At 36.5% G+C, this 25,412-nt stretch overlaps 2 protein-coding genes and 1 long non-coding RNA gene across 4 annotated transcripts; 2 read left to right on the forward strand and 1 right to left on the reverse strand.

Annotated features, from left to right (window-relative positions):
- The first annotated feature begins 7,477 nt into the window (after positions 1-7,477).
- On the forward strand, positions 7,478-10,765 carry LOC122058964 (glutamate receptor 2.2-like). Its single transcript, XM_042621683.1, has 2 exons — positions 7,478-7,616; positions 9,831-10,765. Exons 1-2 carry the CDS (start codon positions 7,478-7,480, stop codon positions 10,763-10,765), a joined length of 1,074 nt encoding a protein of 357 aa, XP_042477617.1.
- A 976-nt stretch (positions 10,766-11,741) lies between these two features.
- On the forward strand, positions 11,742-16,435 carry LOC122058871 (glutamate receptor 2.8-like). 2 transcript variants are annotated; one of them, XM_042621574.1, is made up of 3 exons: positions 11,742-12,041; positions 14,390-15,119; positions 15,774-16,435. In XM_042621574.1, exons 2-3 carry the CDS (start codon positions 14,852-14,854, stop codon positions 16,244-16,246), a joined length of 741 nt encoding a protein of 246 aa, XP_042477508.1. In that variant the 5' UTR covers positions 11,742-12,041; positions 14,390-14,851; the 3' UTR covers positions 16,247-16,435. The 2 variants fall into 2 exon arrangements, with proteins under 2 accessions (XP_042477508.1, XP_042477509.1); XM_042621575.1 differs by lacking the exon at positions 14,390-15,119.
- Positions 12,781-13,276, reverse strand: LOC122058872. Its single transcript, XR_006133966.1, has 2 exons — positions 13,056-13,276; positions 12,781-12,970 (listed from the first exon to the last, which is right to left on the reverse strand). It is a non-coding gene; the product is annotated as an uncharacterized LOC122058872 (long non-coding RNA).
- Positions 16,436-25,412: the final 8,977 nt, after the last annotated feature.

Genomic DNA, 25,412 nt, shown 5'->3' on the forward strand with positions numbered 1-25,412 from the left:
TGCTAGAAATACAAAATGATGATAAGTTCCCTACGTTTTTTTAAATATTTCACTCCCCTCCCCCTAAATCAAAAGAAGGTTCTACTCATCAAGCAAGTCATATGATGAGACAATTTCTGATGAGCTGCCTAGTCTCTGTGGGATATGAGCATATGATACAGTTTGGGCACTGGCTATGGCAGTAGAGCGAGTTGTGAGCTTGAATCCTCAGTTCCTGAGAAGCAACTACACCACCAACAATTTAACTGATCTTTCAAGGATAGGATACTCACCAATTGGTCCAAGACTCCTCCAATCTATCTTGAGTACTAGATTTAAAGGCCTAAGTGGTGATTTCCAGTTGGTTAAAGGACAGTTGAAATCTTATGGTTTCCAAATATTCAATGTGATTGGGGAAGGGAGAGACTGATTGGATATTGGAACCTAACAAATAAGTTCCCAACCCAAACTAAAATTTATAATTAAAGAAAGAGAAGTCATGGTTCAATAGAGGGCCCTCCCTAATTCCTTTCTTCCAGATTTGGGGTTCTTGCCGATCAAAGATCATCTACCATGAAAATAAAAGATTTGAAATATAGAATTTACAGAATTGAAGTAGTAGTTGTGTAAAAGAAGAAAAAAAAGAACTAAATTGTAGATTTGAAAGAGAGAGTTTTTGAAGGATCTTCAAAGCTGAGTCGATCAGTGGAATGGGTGGGAATATAGTATTAACTATGCGTATGAGTTTGGACAAGTTCCAGTGGAGGGTGGAGATGGCCATGGACCTCATGGGAAAATCCACGAAAGTTCAACTCTGCCATTTTCCATACGTTATGTTTGGAAGGCAGGGAAAACCCGAAAGAATAAGAAAAATATTTAAAAATTTTCTCTTTTCTTGCCTTCCTCCATTGTGAAAATCGTCTGCAACCACTGCATCGATGTAGTGAGCATCAGGTGGTTGGGGGTCTCTTGGAGTGCATGTCCAAATGCTTTCAGCCATCTGATGTTCACCGCATCACACTGCTCACTACAGAGGATGTGGACTCCCCTTTCATACATACTATCGTCTAGTTCAAGGCATAGATCTGATTTAGTTCATTTTCTAAACCAGAATCAAATCCGTACGATTCAATTTTTTGTTTGGTTACTATGTTTGGTTCCTATGTTCACTGTTAGGTTGAGTCTTGTGACATAATTTTGAGTCCAGTTTTAAGTGCTTGGGCTAATATATATTTACATGTTACATAAAACCCTTATTTGTTACGATCATAATCTACCAATCTCTCATGGGCTCAAGCCCTCCCACCAAAGATTTTAAACTTGAAATCAAGGACAAATCAGCCCTTGTTAGACCTCGTAGTAACGGGAGCCTCGTGCACTGGGTTGCTCTTTTTATTTTTTATTTTTTATTTTTATGTGGTCCCATCATATATGAAATTTCAGTTATTAGGTTCTAAAAACCCTAGAATTGATCTCTCTGAAATGTTTAAAGTCAAGATCGATAATGGCTTATTTCAATTCGAATCAACCGATCAATTACAATTCCAGTTTGCCTCCCATTCAATCCAACCCACCCTCCCGCCCCCCAAAGCTTTATATGCAAATTAAAGAGTAAGAGAGCTGATCCCTTGACTTCTAAAATAATCTCACATCAAGCACACTGAGGTATCAACCTACTGCACTAGTTATTCTTCCTTGTTTGTGGGTAATTTAGAGATAGAATTTTTTTTCTTCAACTAATTAATAATAGTTTTAAATATGAGAAAAAGATTGTCACACCGCCAGTGTGTAATTTCCTTTTAATTTACATGATTTTTATTTTTATCTATACTGAAAATGTGGACCCTATATGCATGATACCTTTTTCAAGACACCCATTAATGTGACGTGTGGCTTCCTTACCACACTCATAGCATGAGGAAAACCCTCTCCTCCATTAAGTATTTAATAGAAATTCCGAGTGAAAAATTATAGGAATTTTGAGTGCAAACAAAATGGGATAATATCACGTAAAATGATAGTTCTAAGAATTTAGAAATAAAAAATACATAAATTTTGTCTTAATTTTAATGGATCCATAATATCTCAACATAAACAGCTCGATTTACCAACTTATTGCACCTTGTGGAGATTCTATTTATTGGTTACATGACTTATTTCACAATTCTTTAAATTATTGACATGGTAAATCTAGTGGACTATCTCAATAGTATGTCTGATCATATATTGTTCCTTTCGTACTTCTATTATTTTTCTAAATTTCTTATACCCAATTTATATTTCAAAACATGATTAAATGTTGTCACTACACATGAATTTGACTTGAGATTCAAATTCAAGAAACTGGTTACCTCCACCCCTCCACCCCCCAACCACCCAAAAAAAAAAAAAAAAGCCGCAACGAATTTTCTCCAAGCACTTGAAAATATCAGTGAAAAAACGTAGGGGAGTGTATACTTATTGATCTCTGAAGCTCTATTGGAATTTCAAGTGATTTTAAAATTAGTGATTTAAAATATTTGTTTTTTGTTTTTTATTTTGCAAAAGGTTTGTTAGGGGGTTGTGTCTTTTCTTAATAGGCGCCTAAATGATCAATTTGTATGACTATTAGAACGCATGTTTGAATAATAATGTATATGTATCGTGGAAAGATATGATGTTTGAGCATATCTTTTAGAGAGGTTGTCTTTTCCTCTTCTATATATAGAGAAGGAGTTTCAACTCATTTAGGAAAACTCCGAAGTATTCAAATGTGGTCCAGTAAGAGAGTGGAACAACTACTGGAGGGACCTGTAGTACTATTTTAAACTTAGAGATTGATTTGCAAGAATCCAGTTTGCACCATATGTATGGGTATCTACAATCTTAAGTAGAATGATCGGTGGAATGACTCAATCCCTTTTTTTTTTTTTGCTAGCGGCGCGTATCCAGAGCTTCGGCCTAACTAGCCCCGCAGACCCATACTGACCCCACCAACCTCATTGATTCTTAAAGTTTCTCCATGCGTCTTTAGATTCATAACACTATATATGGTGCTTGAATTTGTCATCATCAACTTTGATTTATCTATAATTCAGACAAATATTTTATTTTCTTTTTATATTTATTAATATGTATATTTATGAATAATTCCAAAAAACACCCCTCGGATTTGGTTTTACCAATACTTTCAAAGATATTTATGGGCATTTTTTATCTTATCCAATTTATGATATTGTCATAACTGTCCATACATGTTATTTTCTCTTTTCCTAATACAAGTAGGTGACCTTGATAGATCCTCACTAGTGATCTAAATTAAACGACATTCACGCATCTGGTAGCCTAACAATATTCACACCTCCTCTCCAATCAAAAGAGGAAGGAGCTAAAGTCCTTCAATGGCCCCACACCCTCACATCCCTTATCTAATCTTTTATCTCCCTTGACCTCCCTTGACCTCTCTGGTCACAAGGGAATATACCCTTAGAAACATATAATTATGGGGTTGTAGAGTATAAAATAAAACGCCACCGGCCAATGTATTTGATTAAGGGCCAATTACTATCACTTCTCTATAGTCAATCTATATTTATTCAAAGTTTACTACTCTACACTTTTATTCTGATTCCCAAGAGAAAACCAAAGACCACTTTTACTCCCGCCCAGTCCTCCTCCCTGGCTCTTGCTCTCATTCCTTTCGAAATCTCCACCCTCACCCTTCTTAGTAAAACCCCTTGCCCCCAATCCCCTCTCAGTAGCCCCGCAACTTTGATTTTTTAGAGAAATCAAAGAAGTTAAGAATAGAAAACTTTGAGTAAATATAGGTTGAGTATATGATAGTGATAGCGATTGTCCCTTGATTTAACTTCCTCTAAGAAGATTAATTTGTCCTCTATCAACTACCTATGTTCTGAATGTTAAGGGTTAGACTGTTAGAACTTAGAAAATACTTTTAGAAGAAAAATTTTCAATAAATTTTTTCTAGTAGAGAGAGAAAAAAAAAAAAAAAAAAACAAATCATTCAAGACACATACCGTCTACCAGTTTATCTTTTTTTTTTTTTTTTTTTAGTTAATAATGGATATCCAGGTCTTCGGCCTGACTAGTCCCACGGGTCCATATTGGCCCCACAACTGCATGGACCGGGTTATACCGGGGTTGAATGATAACCATTCAACTTTCACTGAAAGCAGTGAAGAGAACTAAACACCCACATGTGAGTGGCTCAAGGTGTGCCTAGTGGGGATTCAAACTTAGGACGTCTGAGTTTATGGCTCGTACCAAGTTCATTGCTCACCAATACGCTACCCCCTTGGGTTTATCCAGTTTTATCTCTTTACTAACAAAAAAACCTCTTATTTGTCAAGGGGCATAATTCACCAAAATTTTCCTCCAAATATTAAATATGAATAGAGTTTATCATCCACATCATGATTTCAAAAATCCAATTAAGATCTGTGGAATCATTTTGATCAGATTAGAAGGGATTGGTATTGATCAAGACCAATCCCCAATTTTGACCAATCTGATACCAATCTACTAGTACAGTCCAAGGGTAAATTGGTTATAAAAATCATTTAAAAACAAAAAGATAAATTGGTCCAATCCAAATCAATCTGGATCAGTATCGAATGAGACGAATCCTGAGAATGAAAAACCTTTGTCCACATTGACTGAAATCATTGTTGGCAAACTAGGTTTTGACTAGGAAAATTAGGTCGAGTTTAATCAAAAGATTAGAAACCTGGTCAAGAGTCATTGAGACTCGTCTTGCATTAGAAAATGATAAGATTGGGACCAAATCATACTGAATCATCTAAGACTCGTTTGTTTTGCCCGAGTCACAATAAAACGGTCAATTCGTGTCAAAAGTATAAGTAGGTTTTTCTGAATAGTTTTGAACTAATATATATTCTAATGAGGTTAAATGTTCAATGATTGAAGTTTTCTGTATTGAATCTAGTGATTATTGAGTGCATACACCTAAATTTTAATTTAAAAAAACATGATTTATGACTTTGACATCTCCAAGTCGGATCTTATCACTTTCAACCAAGAGACAATGAATGATGAGCTTCATAAATTTTTTTGAAAAACAAACACTTTTATTCTATATTGTCTCATTTAATTAATTTATTAATTATTTATTTGAATTGCTTTAGAAAGACTAGTATGGAAATAAGAGGGGGAAATTTGACATGACTCGCCTAGTTTTTTTGTGACTTGCTCCAACTCACAAGGATTTATAGAAAACGAGTCGAGTCACAAAACCTGATTTTCCAACAATGATTGAAATATTAAAAAAGATAGCTCGATTTACCATGTCATTACATCATGCAAGGATTCTATTTATCGGATTGATGGCTAATTCAATTATTATTATTATTTTTTAAATTATCGACATGTTAAATTTAGGGCCCGTTTGATAACGTTTTAAGAAACGCGTTTTTGCCGTTTCTGTTTCCAGAAACAGCAGAAACGGAGTAAAAAACGTTTGATAAAACTGTTTCGCTTCACTTATTTTCAGAAATAGAAATAGAAATTTTTACTTATTTATGGTTCAAGAAACGACCCAGGCGAAACAAGTAGTTCAACTTGTTTCGCTATTTCTAGAAACGACTTGTGTCCATTTTTTCATGGGTTACTATCGACTTCTAAAAACATGACTTATCAAACACCTTCAATTCCATTTCTGTTTCTAGAAACGGAAATTTATGTTTCTGCCGTTTCTTGAAACAGAAACGGCAGAAACGTTATCAAACGGGCCCTTGGTGAATTATCACAATAGTATTACATACCATATGCTGTTCCTTTTGATCCAACTTACTCAATTAATAATCACCCCCAACGGCCATGGATCACTTTCACTCACTTGAAAAATACGGTGAAACAAAGCAAGAGAATGTGGCTTATTGATCTTTGTAACTCTGTTGACAATTTACATGATTTTAAAATAGATGACTCATTTTTATTCTTGAGAAAAGAACCTTGTCAGTTTATGTTTGTTTAAGTCTAGATGCAGTGGGTGCGGAAAGACTATCTTGTCCATGCGTTGAAGATGTTCGCTCATCTTCCCATTGGCCGTGCACCTGTGTCAAAAGGCATCATTCTTTTCCCTTCTTATTTTATAAAAGGTTTGTTAGAGAGTTGTGTGTTTTCCTAATAGACACCTTGATGATGAATAACTATAGTGATTGGAACATATATTTGAAGGATCAACAAATATGTCTTGTACAAAAGACATCGTGTAAGTATATCTTTTGGAGACAACCTTTGGAGTTTTTTTTCCCCTTTCCCTATTGTATATATAGTGAGAGAAGGTTAAACCCATCATTTTAAGATCCCATTCGTTTGAAGGATAAAAATGATTGGGAAACATGTGAAGGTGGTTCCTACGTGTTTTAGATTGGGTTGGCAAGGAAAAGAAATAATGGAATAAGTACTTTCTAATTGGGTGGGAATTGATGGGAGAGAAAAGAAATGGAGGTGGGGTGAGATTTTATGAAAATGAGGAAATGAGAGGAAAAAAAAAATACACAAAATGAAAATTTCTACGAATAATGCCAAATGAGGATGCCACATCACCAATACGAAAAAATAAATTTAATGAGGTTTTTCTATAATTTTCCACCATATCTAACTAAACACTTTATATTTGTGGTAGTTTGTGAGAAACGAGCACAAGTTTTTCACCCTTTTTACTTTTTTCATTTTCTCCATCAAACAAACATGACCTAACCTTTTTCCTGAGAGAAATCCAACTTTGTATTCTCTTGGTTTTTCTCCATTTATTGTTTTGTTATGTTCAACTTAGCATACTTTGAAATGTCCCGACGTGACTAAGAAGTGAGTTCAACAACTATTGGATGGAGCTATAGAACTATTTTAAATTGGGAGGACGATTTGCAAGAACCCAGTTTGCACCATATGTGCATCTATAGTCTTGAGGAGAATGACCAATGGTACAATTAAACCCTACTGGTTCTTTAAGTTTCTCCATATGTTTTTAGGTTCATGACGTTACATATGATACTTGAGTTTGTCATCATCAACTTGGGTTTTGTCTACGATTCAGATTAATATTTTATTCCCCATGTATGTTCTAGATGATTTAACAGTTTAGAGAACTTCGGCCATAAAATATCTAGTCCATCTATTCACACCAACTTCCTAGATGGACTTATAAGCTCTTCCACACCCATGGTCAAGGGAGACTGAGGGGTTTGGATGAATATTCATTATCAAACATTTATGACTGATTATACTTTTCCTTCACCCACGGGGAAGAAAAAATCAATTTTCTCCAATCATGCCAACTTCTTGCAGGTGATATTCATTCTTCTATATTAAGGGAAGGCGGATATTTTTTAGTACCTCAAAATCTTAACACTTCAGAAAAATGAAATCAACATATCTTATTTCCCTTTTCTTCTTCTTATTGGTAGTTGCTCAAAATGGAAGTCCCGATTCAAAATCCTTCTTTCGTCTAGGAGTTCTTGTTGATTTAACATCCAAAATGGGGGAGATTGCTGAGAGCTGCATTTCTATGGCTCTCTTTGATTTTTATAATTTTCCTACTCATGCAAATTATACAACAAGACTCGAGCTTCACACCATGGACTCCCAAAATGATGTTGTAATTTCAGCATCCTCAGGTACATACCCATCTGTATGGTAGCATATATGTAGGCTTACTCTTATGCATTTGCCTTTAACCTTAGTACTAACAATGAAAGAAAATTTTAAAACTACCCTAAATAATTTATTCTTATGCATTTGCCTTTAACTTGGAGAATCAATTTGCCACCGCCCCCCTTTTTTTTTTCTGTTCAGTTGATTGGAAAATCTTATGCCTCTTGGAAGAATGCAATGTGGGCTTGTTTTTGCTCCTTCCGGAATGATCTAATTTTCATTATCCTATAGTCATATGGTCAATGTTTTAATTCTGTTGTTATTCTCTTAGTTTGTCTGGGACCTAGTGCCTCTTGGTGGCATCTTTGCATTGCAATTTTTTTTCCCCTGCCTCTGGGTTTAATACATTTATCTATTCATCTAAAATGTAATTTAATTAAGACATGAAATGAAGTAAAATAGTCCTTATAAGCCTTTTTACTAAATAAATTAAGGAAGAATGAATGCCATTGGCTAGTGTGCGGAAAGGCAGCACTGCCCCATGCTGAAGATGCTCGTCCACGCTCTTCCATTGGGCATGCCCGTTGACATGTACCTACACCTGTGGGTAGTGTTCTCTTACCCTAGATTGAGATTGAATACTTTTTGAAGTCCCTGCATTGCTTTCATATTTCACTCTGATCATATATGTACTAGAAGTAATAGAAAATATATGTTTCACCATCAAACTAGTTAATGGATTTTTCCTTTCATTATATCAAATTGGTATAATATCCGCTTTTCTGATTTTGTTGAGAGGACTCTTTCCCTCCATGGTAAATGGGTGCTTTGGAAGCATTTTAGCTTCTGTTGCTATGTAAGCTTCACCCACCACCACCACACCACCGCTCCCCACCCCCCACCCCCCACCCCCCACCCAAAAAAAAAAAAAAGCTTTTGGGCTGAGTTTACTTTCACCCATTGTGAAGAGATCCTACATTACAATCATCGTTAAATCATTGCAAGGATACGAATGACGTCGTACAATGAAAGCCGACATATTTGATTGTTGATTTTCTTCTGGCTCCTCTATAGTATGGCATGGTGTACAAGGCATATTTGACGATTGGGAGTACCTAAGTATGTACCCTAACACACGGATGCACACCCCGGTCAAGAAGGGGAGCATTGGATAATTTACATATAAGGAAGCCCACATGATTAGGATGGAGAGAGAGTATAAAAAGTGTCATAAATTCTAGAAAAATTTACAAGATTTTACAAAAATGAGTTTCAATTTACAAAATAATATTTTTTTATCGGTATTGTACAAATAACCTACTCTATCTTTCATTCAACTTAAATACTCGAGACAAAGAATGGTTTTACCAAACTACCCAAAACAGTACAACTCATTTGACATTTTATAGGTTAATGGTTTACCCCGGATGGCCGTATCTTATTCCACCTCTTCTTGTAACTCCTACTCTACTACTACTAAGCCACACAATCCGGCTGAAGGAGCAGTTGATCCGATTCCTTTGTAGCATGCGGTGCGCTACACTATCTGTAGCTTGGGCTATAATGGCGACACCTGGATTATTTAAAATCAACGGTGACAATCTCTTGGGGACAAGGATGGCTTTTGTATTACCCTAATTACACGTGATTAGCTGGATCTAGGAGTAGTCGCAACTCCAAACATTTAACTCATGGTTTTAGTGCACGATATCAGAACGGGTATCACTGACTCTGCATGGATAGCCCGTATCAGACTGTTTTGCCCCTGATTTTCTTTAAAAATCATTTTTTTCAACAATTTTTTTCCTGAGCACGACATGTGTTTCATTATAATCCAACGGCTGTGGATGTGCAGGTTATTCAAACCAATTTTCCCCCTCAAACAACCATTAGGCCAAATGCATGTTTTTCTTATTACCTTCGTTTATACCAAATAAGTTTTTTTCTCTCTTTCTTTTCCGTCAAATTTATATATTCTTTGTCAATAGAAAAGTTGCAAATGCTAATTTAATTGACTCCAGATCTAATATGCTCCAATTCATCATTTACTAGATTTTATAAATGCGGCTTTATACCTGATGAAAGATGTGGGGTGCAAGCTATCATAGGGCCACAACAATCAACTCAAGCTTCATTTCTGATTGATCTTGGAGAAAAAGCTCTAGTGCCAATTCTGTCTTTCTCTGCAACAAGTCATTACCTTTCTCCCCTTGAAATTCCTTATTTTATAAGGACAGCTATTGATGACTCAACTCAAGTTAAAGCCATTGCTGCCATTATCCAAGCATTTGAATGGAAGGAAGTGGTTCTGATATACGAAGATACTCAATATGGAAAAGGGGTTATACCCTATTTCATTGATGCCTTCCAGGATATTGATGTTCGTGTGCTATATAGGAGTACTATTCCTCTGGATGCAAATGATGATCAAATATTAAAAGAGCTTCATAAATTGACAACCGTGCAAACTAGGGTGTTCATTGTCCATATGTCTTCTTCTGTTGGATCTCGGCTTTTCATCAATGCAAACAATGTAGGATTGATGAGCCAAGGTTATGCTTGGATTGTCACTGATGGGTTATCAAGTTTATTGGCTTCAATGGATTCTAATGTTATTGATTCAATGCAAGGTGTGTTGGGTGTAAGACCATACATACCAAAGTCCAAACAGCTTGAAGAATTTAAAGTCAGACGGAAAAGAAAGTTTTACTCATCAAACATATCAAATAGTGAAACAATATCTGATCTGCCTAGTCTTTATGGGATATGGGCATATGACACAGTTTGGGCACTAGCTATGGCGGTAGAGCGAGTTGGAACATTGGATCCTCAGTTCTTGAGAAGCAGCTACACCACCAACAGTTTGACTGATCTTTCAAGGATCGGATACTCACCAATTGGCCCACGACTTCTCCAGACTATCTTGAGTACTAGATTTAAAGGCCTAAGTGGTGATTTCCAGTTGGTTAAAGGACAATTGAAATCTTATGCTTTCCAAATATTCAATGTGATTGGGGAAGGGGAGAGAGTGATTGGATATTGGACCACAACTGTAGGCATTTCAAAGAAGTTAGACACTGCAAATAAGTTAAGATCAAATTCGACTAATATGATGAGTAACCTCAAAGCTGTTGTATGGCCAGGAGACTCCACAACCAAGCCAAAGGGTTGAGCTATACCAACAAATGGTCAAGTGCGCTTAAAAGTTTTGGTGCCACATAAGCGTGCCTTTTATCAATTTGTGAAATTGGAATAAGACTCCATCACTAGTAGGGGTGTCAATTCGTGGCCCGACCCGACTTAACCGACTGGGACCGACCGTTTATAGACCTGTCTGGCCCAGACCGTTTATTAAACGTGTCGGGCTTGAGCCCGGCCCGTTTATAAATGGTCGGTCTCGGTTTTGCTACTTGGACCGTCGGGCGCCCGACTGAGACCGGCCTATTGTGCACCGACTTGGCCCAACCCTTTAATGATTGTAGAATACCTAGTTTACCCCCCAAATTAAAGAATAAAAACTAAAAAGTAAAAGACATGTTCACATTTTAAATAATGGTTATATTTGGTATCATTTATTGATTTATTGTCATTTTTTTGGGCTTGCATGAGTGGGCCGGAATATAAGAGCACATTTTAAAGAGGGCCCGTTTAAAAACCGGTTAAAGCCGGTTTAACATTAAACGTGTCCGTAGCCCGGTTAAGGCCCGACTAAAGCCCGATTATAGCCCGAGACCGACTGGCCGAATATAAAGTGTACCATGCCCTCAATAACTAAGCCCGATTAGTTAAATGGGCGGACACGGTGTAGCCTTTGAAAGTCTTCAAGCCCGATTAAGCCCGATCGAAACCGGACCGGCCCGACCGATTGACACCCTAATCACTGGTAAGACGATTGATATCACAGGGTTCTGTCCAGAAGTATTCCGTAGTGTAGCAAATCGGCTACCCTTTGGTCTCCCCTATGAACTTCAACTTTATGAATTGCGCAATGGAAAATATTTGAAGAAATATGAAGATCTTATAGGTCAAGTTTACCTTAAGGTATTGATAAATTCTTTAATTTCCATATATTTATCTAACCATCCATTGAAATAAATACTAATTTAATTCTGATTTTGTGGATGGAAACAAACAGAATTTCGATATAGCAGTGGGGGATATAATGATTTTGGCGAATTGATCTACATATGTAGATTTCACAATGCCTTATTCTGAATCCAGGGTGCAAATGGTGGTGGCAATTGAAGATAATTTGGATAAAGAGTTATGGATGTTTGTAAAGCCTTTAAGCGTAGGTCTTTGGTTGATGACTATTGTCGGTTTCATCTATATAGGGATCGTGGTGTGGATTCTTGAACACCCAACAAATACTGAGCTTGGGGTCTCAAGAGGAGAACGTCTTCAAACAAGCCTTTGGTACTCTTTCTTAACACTCGTGTTTGCCCAACGTAAGTATATAACCTCTACATTCTTGCTATTCTCGTTAAAGAGGACTAGTAGATATTATTAATTTAAGTGCATTGTCAAACCACCTAGGGGATGATGGTGAAAGTTCATCTCTTTCAGGTGAAATTGGTGGGGGAGGGAAGGGAATGAGTGTTTTTGGGGTGGGGGGGGGGAGTGGTTCGGTGCACTGGGGCTTTAGGTATCATGTCCAGGGGGCTGTTGGTCAACCAGTGGAGGAGTTTTTTTTCCACCTCCTGGTTACTGATGTAGATGAGGGGCAAAGGTTATTAATTTCAGAATTAAAAGTTTATAAAGAAACTACCCGAATATGTATTTAAGAGTTATTTTTCTGGAAATATCCACCATAACCTAACCTTGGTCAAATGAAAGTTGTAGATCCATGTTAGATCTACAACATATATTAAACTAATCATCATCTACGAATTAATGTTTTTCTTTTGGGAAAATTACGCCCTCGTCCCCTGTTGCTTGCCGAAATTATATGTGGGTCCAAGGGTTTGAACAATTTACACCCCCCTCCCATGTAGTTTGAAAAATTCTTACAATTAGGTCCAATCCGTTAGGCACCGTTAATTTGAAACTGTTAGTTGGTAATTTTTTCATTTTAATGCCGAAAATACCCTTATAAAAAAGTTACTACTACGCCCTTCGCTTAAAACCATCAAAAGAGAAAATCCAGAAATCTTTTGTTCTTCTTCAACCTTCGACTGCAACCTTCACTAGTTCTTGTCTTCTTCAACCAAGCAATTCCCCCAAAATCGCTAAAATTGCTAAAAAATTGCTTGCTGAGATACAAGAAAACCACAATCCGATTCTACTTCATTCACTACTCGGGGAGTATCTTGAGGTCCAATACTTCTGGATCTCCTCTGCTGTTCTTCCTGGAATTCTTCTAGCAATTAGAGACCACCTGATCCCAGTGAAACATCAAATTAACATTTGGTTAGGAAAAAAAAAACTCAAATTGGAGAAGAAACAAAGGAGACTCGACCCACCTTCATTGACTGCATTTTCATTTGGCTATGGTCTCTTCAACGTCGCTTGGATCTTCAATGGCTTACATTGACTGAAACTCATGAATGTTCGTTGCTCGAAATGGTAAAGCCCCTTAAGAACCCAGCTCTAATTCATTCCTATACGCACTGTGCTTTATTGGGTTCTCACAAAAATTTCAGATTTTCATTGAAACCAAACGTTTCTTCTGATTTTCATCTATCTTCTGGGCTAAAAGATTTCTCCCACCTAGTTTCTAAGGTTTGTGGGATCTTAAACGGGCCTCAATGGAGACGCAGCTCCGAACTTACATCTCTGAGCTCAGAATTCACACCCCATCTCGTCTCCAGGATTCTCGATATTCACAAGGATTCAGAACCTGCTTTTTCTAAGAGACCATTTTACAAACACAGCGTGGATTGTTTCATTGTATCATTAAATCGGCTTCTTCGTGACCAACTCTTTGCGCCCACTGATCATGTAAGGATACTAATGATCAAGGCTTGTCGAAACGAGGAAGAAATCACAAGGGTGTTGGGTTTTCTGAATGGGATCAGTGTAAAGGGATTTGCCTTTAGTTTGTATACCTACAATACGTTATTGATTTAGTTGGGTAAGTTTGAGATGGTAGCCGCTGCTCAAAATATGTATACACGGATGCTGAGCGGTGGGGTGGAACGTAGTCTATTGACATTCAATACCCTGATCAAATTGGAGAAGAAACAGTGAAGAGAGAGAAGTAAGAAAGGAAAAAACTAAGGACTGTACTTGCATAGGTCTCGCCTCCATCTTCTCCGACGGTTATCTCTTAGGGATTTGATTTGTAGATGGTTTTGGTATATGAGTATAGAAGGGTATAATGGTCCTCTCAAATTAAGACTATCTCTACTAAAGGGTAATACAATCTTTTGTTGTATAAAAGTAACAGCATACTCACACCGTCAATGTTAGGGGAGGGGGGCGTAAATCATTCAAACCCTTAAGCCCACATGTAATTTCGGCAAACTACAGGGGAGGGGGGTGTAATTTTCCCTTTTCTCTTTAACTGAAGGGGAAGGGATAGGAGGCACGCTGCTCGCTCCACGTAAACTGGTGGGTAGCAGGCACATTGATTTTTTTTTTGGGGGGGTGGGGACAAGGGAGGTACTGTGATGCAATTAAGTCACCTAAATGGGCTTATTTGATTAGAAATAAGCTTTGGGATCAGTTATATATATGTTGGACCTTTAGTTTCATGAGTTTTTCAGAAGAGGACAAAAAGCACTTGAGGTCTATTTCAGGTTTCATAGAGGAGCATCTTCTAGTTAAATACCTAGACCTTTTTCCTTTTTCTCAGCAAGGCTCTAAAGTCACCATTGCACTCCTAATCTGGATAATCTAAGGAAGGAGCTTCATTTATGGAAATCCAAGCTTCTGTTCTATCCTGGTCTAGAGCAAAGTGAGATTGGTGATACAGAGTTCCTATATTTATTGGATCGGGGTGTTTGGCCTACCTCTATCAACTAGTCATAAAGTGGAATCCTGATGAGTGTATTTCTGTGAAAGGGCATTGACAATAATAGATACCTCTACACCATGGTTGGGCATCTGTGTGTCTACCAAAGAAACGAAGGGGGGATTGGAGCTGGGAAGAATTAAGGAGGTCATACTGGAAAGGATCCTCAAATTGGCTTCTAGAAGTGAAGGCATATGGGTTAAGTGGATTTACTGTCAATTCCTCGGGAGGGACTCCATTTGGACGGCTTCATGTCATTGGAGGAAGATTATTCAGTATAGATTCTTGGTAAGACAATTAATCATGTCAAAGATTGATGATGGCACCTCTACCCTTCTCAAGTTGGATAACTGGCATCCCCATGGTGACTTGAGCTCTACTTATGGATATATACTCTGGTTTGATTTGGAGTTGAATAGGATGGCCTTGATATCTTCTATTACCTGGGAGGGGACTTGGAGATATGACCTTGTTCATTCCCTTATGTTGCAGAGGCTTGGGGAGCTCTTCATGAAATTCGAAGGCCGGCTGGGACTAGGGGATCTTGTTATGTGGACGGCCTCTGATTCGGGTCAGTTTTCATCCTCTTCAACACAGGATTTGGTACTAGGGCTGATGTTGTCCTTGGGCACGAAAATGTCTTATTTAAATATCGTATCCCTTGCCATGGTTTCATCGGGTGGAGAGCACTAACTATGTCGCTCCTCACTCAAGACTTGCTTAACCTGAAGCAGATATACTCTATCTATTCTTTGCTTCTGTTGGAGTGCAATGGAAAACATCAATCATTTGTTCTTTTTATGTCCCTTCTCCAAACATATCTGGGAAGGAATGCTCTCCAAATGCTAGGTGACCAGGAGAAGTGTTCTTTGGCTGGAGAGAGAATGGAATTAGTTGAAGAGGATATTTAGCAAATCCTCAGTCTTTGAGGTAGTGACCAAGCTTACTTACAACGCCACCATTTACCGCATATGGATGGAGAGGAATCTGAGAAGATGGTCCAGGAAATCTAGGACTATACAGTAGATTTTGAGTTCCATTTCATTTGGTGTTAGAAGGGGAAAATTCCCAATTGTCATAGCTTGTGTCCTAGTTCTCCCAAAGGCCCGGACATAGCCTTGTCTTCGTACATTCTCTATATGGTGCATCTAGTTTATATTGTTTGGGTTTTGTTGAACATTTTTCTTTTTTCATCTGAAAAAAAGGTTTCTTTTAATGGTTGTAGGGGAGAAGATTGTGAACAACTTAACAAGGGTTGTGATGATCACATGGGTGTTCTTTGTGCTCATCCTAACACAAAGTTACACAGCAAGTCTGTCATCCATATTAACAGTAAAACAGTTGCAACCAACAATCAAAGATGTTAACGACATAACGAACAATGGATATTATGTGGGACACCAAGATGACTCATTTGTGAAAGATTTCCTGACAGATCATCTGAATCTGAACGAGTCCAAGCTCAAGAGTTATGGCACTCTAGAGGAATATCATTCTGCTTTATCCGCGGGAACACATAATGGAGGAGTTGCTGCTATTTTTATGGAAGTTCCTTACATCAAAGTCTTCCTCAGTATGTATTGTAATAAATACACCACAGTCGGACTCATCTACTCATCTGAAGGATTTGGCGTTGTAAGTCTCTCTCCCTCATTTTCATTGATTTATTTTTTGGTGAAACTATTTTTGGCTTCTTAATTTTTCTTATTTCTTCTAGGTCTTCCCAAAAGGTTCTCCTTTAGTCTCCTACATGTCAATGGCAATCTTAAATCTCACTGATGATGGTACAATGGACAAAATTAAGCAAAAGTGGTTAGGAAATCAAACAAATTGCAGTACTACTTCAATGTCAAGTAACCAGCTCACCATGCGAAGCTTCGGAGGTCTCTTCATCATCGGGTAGAAATCGTCTGCAATTCCGATCTCGTACAATTCCGTGCAATACCACCTTCAGGCGGTGACACGTGTATTGATACCAATACAATGGGCCAGATTTGGTATAATTAATAAAACATTAAATCAATGAAGAGACATTTAAATCAGATCTGGGCCATTGTATTGGTATCAATACACGTGTCACCGCCTAAATGTGGTATTGCACGGAATTGTACGAGATCAGAATTGCAGAGGATTTTTTCCCCTTCATCATCATAGGAGTTGTTTCAGTATTTTCATTATTAATACACTTTTGCCTATTTGAGAAGGGTGGTTGGCGTACACATACTACCACCAGGATGTCTCCGAAATCACTTTGGCAAAAGGCTGGACATAAGATCATTTATATTAGAAATGGTCTCAAGGGGATACAGTACCCTGCAACTGAAGTTGGATCCATGGACTTCCAGCACAGGTGTACCAATGAGCACAGGGAAGAAGGCATTGTTGAAGACGGACGCTGAAATCGTTACGTACTATGGGCAATGTCTTGAAATGCCTAACATTACAACTGCTGCAACAATATGTTTACAAATTCTGTTAATACCATTTTTAGATATTTCTTTACTCTGTTATTATCCTTATAAGAGTATTAGGAAAGTTCAGAGGGATCTTGTAATGTTCTGTATTGACAACCGCTGTTTTTTGTTCTTATTTTCTGATGTTCTGGTGAGTTTAAAATAGTCTTCAAATTAGATAGCTTCAGTGATTTAGATAGTCTTCAAAAAGGTTTCATGCTCTCTTCCTCCTAATTCTGATTGCAGAGATAAAATCAGAGCAACATAGCGTGAATTAGTAGAGATTAGGAAAGTTATAATGAGGAGGAAGAAGAAAGAATCAGATAGAAGCTTGAGTGAAGAATTGAAATAAGATACTATTAAACCCAAATAAACAAATGGGTTGAAAAGACAGGGTAGGTCTAAGGAGCTTTAGTCCAATAATGTCGACAGTGAAGTAAAAAAAAAAACCCAGAAAAATTAATTTACTTTTGAAGAGAATGCATGAGGATCCGTGTTGTAATTTGGAATCCCAAGTTCCCAACCCAAATTAATATTTATGATTAAAGAAAGAAAAGTCATGATACAATATGGGGCCCTCTCTAATTCCTTTCTTCCAGATTTGGGGTTCTAGCCGATCAAAGATCATCTTACCATGAAAATATAAGATTTGAGATATAGAATTTAAATCCAAGGTGGTAGCACAGTTGGTGAGCAACGAACTTGATACAACCGTAAACTCAGACGTCCAAAATAAGAAAAATATTCATAATTTTATTCTCTTTTCTTGCCTTCCATACGATATGTTTGGACCATACTATCGTCCGATTCAAGGCTTGGGATCGATAGTATTGATTTATATCTGTCACATCAAGAACTCGAAACCAAACTGTTAAACTGTTAGTCTGCTACTTGGAATGGTGAGGTAGTAAGGGTGTCTTTTGGTTTTTTGGTTCAAGATACAACATGTATAAACCAAAACTAAATAGGAGTTCATTTTCTAAACCAGAATCATATTGGTACGGGTCATAATCTACCAATCCCTCGTGGGCTCAAGCCCTCCCACCTACGATTTTAAACTTGAAATAAAGGACAGATCAGCCCTTGCTGATTTCAGCCCAGCCAAAATAAGACCTAAAAACCATAGAATTGGCCCCATCATATATGAAATTCCAGTTGTTAGGGCCTAAAAACTCGAGAATTGATGGCTCCAACATATTTGGAGTCAAGATTGATCATGGCCTATTTCAATTCGAATCAATCGATTTGATCATTTTAATTCCAGTTTGCCTCCCACTCAATCCAAATCCCAACCCCACAGCAAAAAAAAAAGGTCTCTACAAATTAAAGAGTAGAAGAGTTGATTCCTTGACCTCTAAAATAATCTCACATCAAGTTCAAAGAGGTATCAATCCGACTACACTAGTTAATTCTTCCTTGTTTGTGGGAAATTTAGAGATAAGCTGCCTTTTTTTTCTTTGACTAATTAATAATAGTTTTAAATATGAGAAAAAGATTGCCACATCGCCAGTGTGTAATTTTCTTTTAATTTACGTAATTTTTATTTTTTATCTATACTGAAAATGTGAACCCTATATACATGATACTTTTTTCAAGATACCCATTAAAGTGACGTGTGGATTCCTTACCACACTCATAGCATGAGGAACCCTCTCCCCCGTTAAGTATTTAATAGAAGTTCAGACTGAAAAATTATAAGAATTTTGAGCGCAAACAAAATGGTGGTTCTAAGTAATTAGAAATTGCAAAAATTTTGTCTTAATTTTAATGGATCCATAATATCTCAACATAAACAGCTCGATTTACCAAGTTATTGCATCATGTGGAGATTCTATTTATTAGTTACATGGCTTATTTCACAATTCTCTAAATTATCGACATAGTAAATCTAGTGGACTATCTCAATAGTATGGCTAATCATATATTGTTCCTTTTGTACTTCTATTATTTTCCTAAATTTCTTATACTCAATTTATATTTCAAAACATGATTAAATGTTGTCACTACACATGAATTTGACTTGAGATTTAAATTCAAGAAACTGGTTGTGTCTCCCCCTTCTCCCCCACACCAAAAATAAAATAAAAACCGTAATGAATTTTCTCCAATCACTTGAAAATATCGGTGAAAAAACGCGAGAGTGTATACTTATTGAACTCTGAAGCTCAGTTGGAATTTTAAATAATTTTAAAATTAGTGATTCAAAATATTTGTTTTATTTTTATTTATTTATTTATTTTATTTTGCGAAAGGTTTTTTTAGGGAGTTGTGTCTTTTCTTAATAGGCATCTAAATGATCAATTTGTATGACTATTAGAAGACATGTTTGAATAATAACGTATATGTCTTGTGGAAAGATATGATGTTTGAGCGTATCTTTTAGAGAGGTTGTCTTTTCCTCTTCTACATACATAGAGAGGGGGTTTAACTCATTTAGGAGAACTCTGAAGTATTCAAATGTGGTCCAGTAAGAGAGTGCAACGACTACTCGAGGGACCTACAACACTATTTTAAACTTAGATATTGATTTGCAGGAATCCAGTTTGCATCATATGTATGGGTATCTATAATCTTAAGTAGAGTGATTGGTGGAACGACTCAATCTTATTGATTCTTAAAGTTTCTCCATGTGTCTTTAGATTCATAACACTATATATGGTGCTTGAGTTTGTCATCATCAACTTCGATTTGTCTATAATTCAAATAAATATTTTATTTTTTTTTATATTTATTAATATGTATATTTATGAATAATTCCAAAAAACTCCCCTCATATTTGGTTTAACTTTTTTTTCTAGGGGTGTTAGACGGTCGGGCCTAGTCGGGCTTGGCCAATTTCAAGTGCTACACTATGAATGCCCGTTTAACTAAACGGGCTTAGCTAGCGGGGGCATGGTATGGTTAGGTTAATAATCAGGTCGGTCGGCGTTGGGCTTTAATCTGGTTGCGATAAACAAGCCTTAACCTAGCTATAGGCCTATTTAACTTTAAACGGGCTTTAAACGGGTCCTCTTTGAAATTGGTCTCTTAAATGTGCTTGAAGAGGAATACCAATAAAATGAAGCAAAGATGGACATAACAAAGAAAGATCCCATAGTTAAAATAGATCAAGTTAAAGAGGGGCAAAACAGCTAAGTTACTAAGGTACTCGATCTTTAACCCACGAAACTCAAATCAATTAAACTATGCCTACACAACCCAAGTTTAGCAAGTTAAAATCAATTAAACTATGTATAAAAAATATGAATATTCAGATAATAATCACCACCATCTCAACTAACTATATCACATAGTCTTAACACTAAATGCAAATAGTATTAAAAAAAAAAAATACAAGTAGCATTAAAGGGTACAGGCTTGGTCGAGCTTAAAGGAGTCGATTCAAATCAGACTTATAAATGTGTCGGGCTCAATTATGATACATTTATCAATCGGGCCGATCTAGGTCGGGCTCAATCGGGCTTACCAATGCAGACTTGAAATTGATACCCCTAATTTTACCAATACTTTCAAGTATATTTAAGGGCATTTCTTATCTTATCCAACTTATGATGTTGTCATAACTGTCCATACATGTTATTTTTCCTTTTCTTAATACAAGTAGGCGACCTTGATAGGTCCTCACTAGTGATCAATCATCTAACTTAAATTAAATGACATTCATGCATCTGGTAGCCTTGTATTATTCACACCTCCTCTCCAATTAAAAGAGGGAGGAGCTAAAGTCCTTCAATGGCCCCACACCCTCACACCCCTTGTCTAATCTTTTATCTCCCTTGACCTCTCCGATCACAAGGGAATATACTCTTAGACGCATATAATTATGGGGTAGAGTATAAAATAAAATACTAACAGCAAATGTATTTGATTAAGAGGCAATTACTGTCACTTCTCTATAGGTAGTCTATATTTATACAAAGTCCACTAGTCTAGACTATTATTCAGATTCTCCAGAGAAAACTAAAGTCCTCTTTTACTGCGGCCCGGTCGTCACTGCCTCCGCCTTCCATTCCTTTCGAAATCTCCACTCTCACCTTCTACGAACCCCACCCCAATCCCCTCTTAGTAGCCTCCGTAACTTTGATTTTTCAAAGAAATCAAATAAATTAAGAATGGAGGACTTTGACTAAATATAGGTTGAGAATATGATAATGATAGTGATTTTCCCTTTATTTAATTTCCTCTAAGAAGATTAATTTGTCCTCTATCAACTACCTATGTTTTGAATGTTGAAGGTTAGACTGTTAGAACTTAGAAAATATTTTTAAAAGAAAAATTTTCTATAAATTATTTCGAATAATAGAGAGAAAAAAAAAATCATTCAAGATACATATCGTGCCACTAGTCATAGTAGATCTTCTTGTTTTTTCATGTTCTCTCACATCTTAATTACATTGGTCTTACATTGAAATTTTCTCTTCTATTATTTTAAGAATTAGAAGTCGATCGGTAGAATTGGGCAATTTGGATCACAATCGATCGTGATAGATATAGGTGATTCCAATTAATCGGATATTTAGGATTTTTTAGTTTGATTTTGATTTGATTCAATATACAATATCTGGAAATCAAAACTAAAACCAAAACCAAATAAGAGCTAGTTTTTTCAAACCAGAAGCAAGTTGACATGTTTTGGTTTTAATTTGGTTCCTAAATCAATTCACTATTTAATGTATTCAGCTTAAATCCTATTTAAGTGTTTGGCTCAACTTTTTACATCTTTAATAACAAAAAACCCCTTATCTATCAAGGACATAATTCACCAAAATTTCCCCCAAATATTAAATATGAATAGAATTTATCATCCACATCATGGTTTCAAAAATCGAATTAAGATCCTTGGAATCATTTTGATCGGATTAAAATGGATTGGTATCGATGAAGACCGATCCAAAATTTTGACCAATCTGATACCAATCTACAGTACGGTCCAAGGGTAAATAGGTTATAAAAACCATTTAAAAACAAAAAGATAAATTGATCCAATCCAAATCAATTTGGATCAGTATCGAATGAGACGAATCCCGAGAATGAAAAACCTTTGTCCACATTGATTGGAATATTAAAAAAAGATAGCTCGATTTACCATGTCATTACATCATGCAAGGATTCTATTTATCGGATTGGCCAAATTCAATTATTATTATTATCTTTTAAATTATCGACATGTTAAATTTAGTGAATTATCTCAACAGTATTACTTACCTTATGTTGTTCCTTTTGATCCAAATTACGTAATTAATAATTACCCCCAACGGCCATGGATCACTTTCACTCACTTGAATAATACCGTGAAACAAAGCAAGAGAATATGGACTTATTGATCTCTGTAGCTTTGTAAGTGGGTGCAAAAGACCGTGTTGTCCATGCGCTGAAGATGCTCGCTCATCCTCCCATTGCCCGTGCACCTGTGTCAAAAGGCATCATTCTGTTGCCTTTTTATTTTATGAAAGGTTTGTTAGAGAGTTGTGTGTTTTCCTAATAGATAACTAAATGACCAACAAGTGTAATTATTGGAAGATATATTTGAATGATCAACAAATATGTCTTGTGGAAAAGATATGGTGTAAGTATATCTTTTGGAGACAACCTTTTGGAGCTTTTTTTCCCTTTCCCTCTCGTATGTATAACGAAAGAAGGTTGAACCCATTTTTCTAAGATCCCATTCATTTGGAGGATAAAAATGATTGGGAAATTTGTGAAGATGGATCCCATGTGTTTTAGATTGGGTTGGCAAGGAAAAAAAATAATAGAATAAGTATTTTTTAATTGGGCGGGAATTGATGGAAGAAAGAGGAAATGGAGGTGGTGTTAGATTTTATGGAAATGAGGAAATGAGAAGAAGACACAGAATGAACTTTTTTATAACTAGTGCCAAATGATGATGCCTCATCAGCAAATACGAACAAATACATTTAATGAGGGTTTTTATAAAATTTCCAACCTATCTAACACACACTTTATATTTGTAATAGTTTGTGGAAAACAAGTACAAGTTTCCCACCATTTTTATTTTTTCCATTTTCTCTGTCAAACTGACATGACCTAACTTTTTTTTTTTTAGAAAAGTCCAACTTTGTCTTCTCTTGGTTTTTCACCATTCATCTTTTTTGTTATGTTAAACTTAGCACAACTTTGAAAGTGTCCCGACGTGTCCTAGCAAGTGGTTTTGCACCATATGTTAGTCTATAGTCTTGAGGAATATGATTGATGGTACAATTAAACTCCATCTATTCTTTAAGTTTCTTCATGAGTTTATAGGTTTGTGTTTTTTTATATGGTGCTTGAGTTTGTCATTATCAACTTGGGTTTTGTCTATGGCTCAGATGAGTATTTTATTCCCTCTATATGTTCTCGGTGATTTAACAGTTTAGCGAACTTTGGCCATAAAATGTCCATCATTTCACGTCAACTTCCTGGATGGACTTGTAGGCTCTTTCACACCTACAGTCAAAGGAGACTGAGGGGTTTGGCAGAATTCATTATCAGATATTTATAACTAGTTATACTTTTTCTTCATCAATCACACGAACCTTCTTGCAAGTGTTATTCATTCTTCTATATTAAGGGAGGGTGGATATTTTCAGTACCTCGAAATCTTAACACTTCAGAAAAATGAAATCAATGTATCTTATTTCCCTTTTCTTCTTCTTATTGGTAGTTGCTCCAAATGGAAGTGCCAATTCAACATCCTTCTTCCATGTTGGAGTTCTTATTGATTTAACATCGAAAATGGGGGAGATTGCTGAGGCCTGTATTTCTATGGCTCTCTCTGATTTTTATAGTTTGCCTACTCATGCAAATTATACAACAAGACTAAAGCTTCACATCATGGACTCCCAAAATGATGTGGTAATTTCAGCATCCTCAGGTACATACCCATTTATATAGTAGCATATATGTAAACAAAAAAAGCATATATGTAGGTTTATTCTTATGCATTTGCCTTTAACCTTAGAACTAACAATGAAAGAAAATTTTAAAACTATCCTAAATAATTTATTTTATCATCTTATTCAAAAGCAATTAATTAGGACTTGGAGAATCAATTAGTTCCATATCTTTTTTTGATTAGTTGATTGAAAAATCTTATGCCTCTTGGAAGAACGCAATGTAAGTTCGGTGTTGCTCCTTCTCGGATGATCTAATTTTCATTATCCTATAGTCCTATGGTCAATTATTTTAGTTCTTCTGTTATTCTCTTTGTTTGTCTAGGGCCTAGTACCTCTTGGTGGCATCTTTGCCTTGCAAATTTTTTCTTTCTTTTCTTTATATGGGTTTAATGCATTTATCTAGTCACCTAAAATAAATTTAATTAAGACTTTAAATGAAGTAAAATAGTCCTTATAAGCCATTTTACTAAATAAATTAAGGAAAAATGAATGCTACCGGCTAGTATGCATCTATGTCTAGACACAACGGGTGCGAAAAGATCGCATTGTCCCACACTGAATATGCTCACACATGCTCTCCATAGATTAAGGTTGAATACTTTTTTAAGTCCTTGCATTGCTTTCATATTTCACTCTGATTATATATGTACTAGAAATACCAGAGTAAAATATATGTTTCATTGTCAAACTAGTTAATGGATTTTTCTTTTCGTTAGATCAAAATTGGCATAATATTTTTGCTTCCTCTTATTTGTTGAGAGGACTCTTTACCTCCATGGTAAATGGGGGGCTTTGGAAGCATTTTAGCTTATATTACCATGTAAGCTTTCCTAAAAAACAGAGAAAAAAAGAAAACAAAGGTATAGGCTGAGTTTGCTTTCATCCATTGTGAAGAGACTCTGCATTGTAATCATCATTGAATCATTGCAAGGATACAAATGTCTTTGTCGTCATTGAATCATTGCAAGAATACAAATGACTTTGTACAATGGGAGCCGACATATTTGACTATTGATTTTCTTCATTCTGAGTGGAGAAACTTTTTCTACATATGGATGCAAGAAGGGGATATGGCACAACGGATATCCGACGGTTGGAAGCATACAAGCACGAATCCTCGCACATGGATGCACACCCCAATGTGCTCACAATCGTTGGATGTGTGCCACACACCGTGCTACACCACTAAGGTTTATAGTTTACCTCCTGTTTGACTCCATCTCTTCTTGCAACCGCTGCTTTATTACTAAGCTTGATAAGTCAACCGATCCGACTCCTTTATAGCGAGAGGTGTACCACACGATCTATAGCATAGAATGTAAAGGTGACATGTGGATTATTTGAAATCAACAGTGACAATCTCCGAGGGAGGAGAATGGCTTTTGTATTTCCTACCGTCCTACACTCCTATTAGGGGTGTCAATCGATCGGGCCAGGCCTAACTGGGCCTTGCGGTGTGAAATTCTTGCACAATGAATACCCACTTACTTAAACGGGCCTGGATTTGGGGGGCATGGT

The sequence above is a fragment of the Macadamia integrifolia genome, chromosome 13, assembly GCF_013358625.1.
Source record: "Macadamia integrifolia cultivar HAES 741 chromosome 13, SCU_Mint_v3, whole genome shotgun sequence".
Taxonomy (NCBI): domain Eukaryota; kingdom Viridiplantae; phylum Streptophyta; class Magnoliopsida; order Proteales; family Proteaceae; genus Macadamia; species Macadamia integrifolia.